Here is a 6,625-nt window from a genome sequence, read left to right on the forward strand (position 1 = left end):
AGCCGCCACGCGGCACGCGGGATCCTCCCGGACCGCGGCACGAACCCGCGCCCCCTGCATCGGCAGGCAGACTCCCAACCACTGCGCCACCAGGGAAGCCCTCTCAGTTTTTTATAGCTTCATAGTGAAAAGAGGAAAATTAAGTGGATGGCTGTTGTCACAGAAAGTGAAACTTTATCTAGGATGGTTGTAACTTGCAGCTTTGGAGCTTAACTTTTCCCCAGCAGGAGGTGCTACAGAGAGATAACCACTTGTACTTAAAATTGTGCTTCCTGGTGCTTCATATTTGAGCTGCTCTTAGTATGCTGGCAGAGAGGCCCATTGCTGCTCTCGACTCTATGTTAGTTTATGAAGGAGTGGAAGGATGGAGAAGTAGAGACACATTTAAGCAGGGTCAGGGTGGGTAGGTTATGAGAATATGGGAGAAAAAAGGAATTTGGATAAATATTTTTGATTGCTTGTTTTAGTTTTATGAAGGGGCGACAATAAAAGAAATAAAACCAGTCTGTATACACCAACCAGAAATTTCCCCAGTTGCCCATACTTTTCAGGGATGTAATCTGAAACCATAAAGATGGGATAGATCATTGCGTGTGTCTTTTCACGTTCTTTTTGAAAGTGATCCTTTCAAGTTTCTAATATTGTGCTCTCAACTATAGCTACTTAAAAATCAGAGATATAGTTTCCAGGATCCACAATGCACCCTTGTGGTGTGTAAATATACATTTGTTTGCCTGCTTATTTTTGGCCATTTCTAAAGTAGACCTGAGCCACTCTTGAATTAGCCATAGAATTGCACCCTCCTCTCTGCCCCCTCCCTATTCTTCCCTCTCATTTAGATCCATCTTCAACCATTGGGTCCAGAAAGTAGGTAGGAAGTTGGTGTATGATGTATGAGATAATTGAGTTCGGCCTTGCTCTGGAGATGAGGACAGTTAACTTTACCAAGTGCTTTTGAGTCAGACACTATTTTAAGTCCTTTCTTTACAACAGTCCTACAAAGTAGAACCTGTTATTATCATATTATTCTCTCATAATACTATATATTCCCTCATGTATGAGGGAACAGAGTAGAGAGAGGATTTAGCTGTGGTCTTAGTAGAGATTGTTACTAGGTTAACTTTATTAGCTCTGTATTGATTTTGCATAAGGAAGGAATAACAGTAAATCGATAAATTATGATTAAAAAAGGGGTTTTCTTTCCCCTCTCAAAGAAAAAGTGCATGATCATGGTTCTGTTTAAAATGCTGAAAAACTAAAAACAACCTAGATATAAAACAACCTAGAGGTAAATACTTAAATGCTATACATACAATGTTTTATTATGTTTCTATCAGAATTACTAAATGGACTATGTTGATACCTGTAAAAGATGCGTTAAAAATGGTAAGTGAAACCCTACAAATTTATATCCACACTGACAATTTAAAAAGCAGATCTGTATAGCACTTTACAACAAAGAAATACATATCTGTATTAATACAACTTTGAGAAGCTGACAAAAGGCAGACAGAGTAGGGAGTAGAAAGTGACAAATGTGTTTTGGAAAGCAATGTTGACCATTTGGATAAAGGAAACAGTTAATTTAGAAGATGAGGATTAATGTAAGAATACCAAGAGAAGGTCAATTGAAGGACTCTTGTCCTATGTTAAATGTTCCAGAAGATTTCTAGGAACAGAACTCTGTGCCCTAGAAATGGAACATTTTCCAGGGAAATCGTAGAGCGGCATTTTCCCTAAGTGCTTTTTGCAAAATTGTTTATAAAGGTTAATAGGTGTTAAACATGTAACAAAAGTGTTTGTAGTGAAGCAAATTTGGGAAACCCTAGGCTTCATTCAGTCAGATTCTTCTGTGTACGATGTGTCAGCACCTTTAGTACGATAAGCATTTTCCAGGTGAGTGGTGGTGGTGAGGGGTACATTGTAAAGTGCAGCATGTCATAAACTCGTGCACCTGAGACCACAGAACTGTTTGGTTCTTGTTATGGGAATAGGCGTTCTGCAGAAGACACTTTAGGAAGCATACTGGAACGTTCCTGGAGGCGTCCATGAGCAGGCAAGAGGGGTGCCCGTGTGGCTCTCTGTGGGTGGGTAAGTACCTGAGGAGGTACTCAGTTAACGTGTATCTTAGAGGGACTGTCCTAAAGTCAGGGGTGATTGCAAGTCTTTGCCATCTCATGTTTTGCTTTTGGATAAAAATTCATGAAAATAAATGCTCTAGCTAATCTAAAAGTTATCTTTGTTTTTAATATCAGAAGTATGCTGTATGGAGAAGTCAAATGAAAATCTGCATTTGATTTGATTTTAATCTGTTAGGACTTAAGATAAGCTTATTATGAATATGTAAAGATGCAGCATATAACTCTTGGCTGGTTTCAGGGAACTGGCAGATGAATAATGGATGAAGATTATATTTGTATTTAAGTAAAACTGATAGAAATCTCCACATCTTCTCTCCCCCTCACCCCTCAGCCCCACTAGATTTCCTCCCCACTCCCCACTTCACGGTTGTCAACAACCTGCATGAGCTGACCCGAGCCAGTGGCCGTTTCCGTCATCAGTTCATTGGACTTCTTTGCATCACCCTGCGCAGTTGTCTACTCCCTCCCCCGGAAACACTCTCCTCTCTTAGCTTCGGCAACATTACACTCACCTGCGTTTGGTCCTCCTCTCTGGCACTTCCCTGTTGGCTTTGCAGGTTCCTCTGTTGACTTCTAAATGGTTTATACCTGAGGGCTCAGTGGTGGATCCCCTTTTCCTCAGAGAGACGCTGAGGGGTTTTCAGCAGTAGCCACATGATTGGTGTGTCAGAAGGGTTATTCTGGTGACAGTGTAAAGGGATATGGGACTAGAGGCAGACCGGCAAGTTTAGAGGCTAAGGAGTTGCTGGATGAAGATAAGGAGGGGATGGGAGAGACAGCTGGCAGAGGGAGAGGAGGGACCCGGTTCCAGAGATTTTAGAAACACTGTTTGGTGGGAAGAGGGAATATGATTTGTAGATTTCTGCTAGTTTGCAGAACTTGGTAGGTAGATGGAAGTGTTGTTCACTAATTTAGAGGGACTGGTGAGGACCCATTTTAAGAGGAAAGATGATCTCTTGAAATTACTGAGTTTGAAGTAATGGTAGGAGATCCATATTTATGATAAGTATTAGATGAATAGGATAGATGAGTATTCATGGTAAGAATCAGAGGTCCACTCATTACTGTGTAAATGCTGGTTAACATACAAGTAGTTAGGACCCAGGGCAGGACATGCAGAGGGAGAAAGACAGCCAAGGATAGAACCCTGGGGAGCATCCATGTTTAAGGAGATGTTAGTGAAAGAGAAGTCTCTACAAATATGACCAAGAGGGAATAGTCAGAGGGGTGGGAAAGACAACAGTGCTGACTTTCAAAGAGAAGGAAATAACTCAGAGGTGTCCTGTGCCATGGAGACCACTGTGTTAATAACGCAAAAGAAATGGTCCTTCCATCATAAGGTATAATTAGTTTCCATGACTAAAGACTATACTTCCAACCCTAGCTAATTGTTTTGAAAATATTTGATCTTAGAGGGGAAGGGATAAATGGATATGTGGTTGGATCAATTCAAATTGTTTCCTGCCTCTGGAAAATCAGTACACCAGTGTACTGGGAGGGCTGTATATTTTCATGTAAACTAACATACTGTTTATCTTTACTGTATATGATACAGTGAAATTGTAGAGTACTGTATTTGATGCAATTTTATTACCTATCATACAGTGAACATACTGATAGTTAAGATTTTTATTAAAGTAGCATGCTTTTAATGTAATGTCTATTAGTATAAGTATGACAGTTTAAGGAAGATGTGGCATCTAGGGAAGGCAGATATCCTTGGTACCGTCTCAGTTCAGTAGCTGGTCCTTAGTTTTGATCAGGCTATGGGGATGCACTCATGTCAACCCAACTCATAAGATACTTGTTTACAAAAAAACACCAGAATGCCAATTTAAAAATTACACAGCGAAACATAACTAAGCAGATAAGCTATTTATGCTTGCTGATCTCTGTGGGAAAACTTTATAACAGAGTTGAAATAGAAGCAGAAGGCTGTTGGGTAAACATGGGATCTGAGCAGGGCAACTGACTAGATAATCTTATTTTGAAGGTGGAAGAAGAAAATGTGCTTGTGTACTGTATTCAGAGTCCTATTCTGGGTACTGTAAGTAAGACTTAGCTGTCAGCACCTATGGTGAGTAGGTGGTGTGTAGGGTAGAGAGACAAGTAAGTCTGTCTGCACTGAAGGGCCTAACCATCGACTATGAGGCCAGGTGTATCCCCCAAGCCTAATGATAAAGAACTGCCCTTACATCTTCCTCTAAGGGAACTGCCATGAGTGATCTGTAATGCTTTGTGTTAGTACATAATGTTTACTGCAAATGGTTTTTGAAATGCATTAGAATGATATAATAATTTTTCTTTGAATCTGCAGGTTCTCCTGAAAAGAAAGTTGAACATTCATCCATGAATCAAGAAAATAGCACTGAAAACCCTATCAAGAATACAAAAGCAAGCCCAGTATCTAAAGACCACCGGACTGGAAAGAAAACCTCAGAGAATTCATCAGTACACGGTCAAGTGCAAAAGGGGAATGATGAATCTGAGAGTGATTTTGAATCAGATCCCCCTTCTCCTAAAAGCAGCGAAGAGGAAGAGCAAGAGGATGAAGAAGTTCTTCAGGGAGAACAAGGAGATTTTAACGACGACGATACTGAGCCGGAAAATCTGGGTCACAGGCCTCTGCTTATGGATTCTGAAGATGAGGAAGAAGAAGAGAAACACAGCTCCGATTCGGATTACGAGCAGGCCAAAGCCAAGTATAGCGACGCCAGCCCGGTCTACAGAGACACATCTGGCAGCGGAGCGATCCAGGATCCTAGTGCAGCAGTCCTCACGCCCACCCAGTTACCCTCGGACGTCGGGGCGCGGACTCCCAGACCGGAGTTTGATGTCTTTGGCGCCGTCCCCTTCTTTGCTGCGCGTGCTCAACAGCCCCGCCAAGGGGAGCCGGAGAAGGACCCCTCCCCCGAGAGCCGGCTTCCCGCCGTGGGGCTGGAGCCCGAGGAGTTCGATGTCTTCACCAAGGCGCCCTTCAGCAAGAAGGTGCCCGTGCCCGACGCGCCCGCGCTCCCCGCTCGTCCGCAGAGTGTGGATATATTTGGCTCCACTCCGTTCCAGCCCTTGCCCACATCAGCAAGTAAAAGCGACAGCAATGAGGACCTTTTTGGGCTGGTGCCCTTTGAGGAGATAACCGGCAGTCAGCAGCAAAAAGTCAAGCAGCGCAGCTTGCAGAAACTGTCCTCCCGCCAGAGGCGCACGAAGCAGGAGGCGGCCAAGAGTAACGGGAAGCGGCACCACGGCACGCCCACCGGCGCCAAAAAGCCGGCCAAGCCCGCCTACCGCACCCCAGAGAGGGCCCGCAGGCACAAGAGGGTGGGCCGCCGGGACTCCCAGAGCAGCAATGAATTTCTGACCATCTCGGACTCCAAGGAGAACATCAGCGTTGCCCTGACCGACGGGAAGGACAGAGGGCACGTCCTGCAAGCCGATGAGGGTCTGTTGGACCCCTTCGGGGCCAAGCCGTTCCACCCTCCGGACCTGCCGTGGCACCCCCCGCATCAGGGCCTGAGCGACATCCGTGCCGACCACAACCCCGTCCTGCCCGGGCGGCCCAGGCCGAATTCACTCCACGGGTCGTTCCCCGGGGCAGATGCGTTGAAAATGGATGATTTTGGTGCCGTGCCCTTTACAGAACTCGTGGTGCAAAGCGTCACCTCACATCAGTCCCAACAGGCCCAGCCAGTCGAATTGGACCCATTCGGTGCTGCTCCGTTTCCTTCTAAACAGTAGATAACTTCTGACTCTTGTTATTAACTCCTGTTTCAAAGAAAAACGTATGAATAGTTTTATGAATTTGAAAGAAAATTTATTTGTATAGCTCTTTATATCATTCATTCTTACAGGTCAATCAGAATAGGTGATTTTTAAATAAACCAAATAGAAAAAGGAAGTATCTGCACAGGGTAGCAACTCCACGTCTCTTCCATGCAGGAGCAAAGGGAGTGAAATGGCAAGCTCTAACCTGGGGTTTCAGCTGCAGACGTGAAGGCACAGAAATCCAGGGAAAGCGTGTGGGCCCTTTCCAGTCGTGTGGTCCCTGAAAAGGGACTGGAAAGCTGCAGCTTTACTTTTATAACAGAATGTCACTTTTGTGTGCGTATCCGAGGCTCATTCCACAATCCAGCATTTAAAACTAAGGTTGTTTGTACATACACAGGTTGCATTTGTGGATTTTTTTTAAGGTCTCTTCCAATTTCCACACTGGGGGAAAAAAAATCCACTTCTCATAAAGAATGAGGAAGTTATTATCTGGAGAGTGCAGAGATTTTAGTCCTTACACCTTTCTCTACAAAGCGGAGCCAGAGGTCACTGACTGTTGTGCCTAAAACTGTTTCATTTAAAAAAACAAGTGCCATTAATATGGAATATCTATGTAGACACCTTGAACAAAAACTAAAGATAGATATCTGACAGGTGGAAAAATGTAGAGAAAAAAATGATACAAAGAAAAAACCACTCCAGGAACACTTTATGTTCTG

At 43.9% G+C, this 6,625-nt stretch overlaps 1 protein-coding gene across 2 annotated transcripts in view; it reads left to right on the forward strand.

The window, feature by feature from the left end:
* The window catches only part of BMP2K (BMP2 inducible kinase), a gene marked incomplete at both ends in the record, with an annotated part of 122,413 nt that extends 116,537 nt beyond the window's left edge, over positions 1-5,876 (forward strand). For both annotated transcript variants that reach the window (XM_079706192.1, XM_079706193.1), the window contains one exon: positions 4,459-5,876. In XM_079706192.1, coding sequence (XP_079562318.1) covers positions 4,459-5,876 — 1,418 coding nt within the window. The remainder of the gene's footprint in view (positions 1-4,458) is intronic.
* Positions 5,877-6,625: the final 749 nt, after the last annotated feature.

The sequence above is a fragment of the Hyperoodon ampullatus genome, assembly GCF_949752795.1.
Source record: "Hyperoodon ampullatus genome assembly, chromosome: 1".
Taxonomy (NCBI): Eukaryota; Metazoa; Chordata; class Mammalia; order Artiodactyla; family Ziphiidae; genus Hyperoodon; species Hyperoodon ampullatus.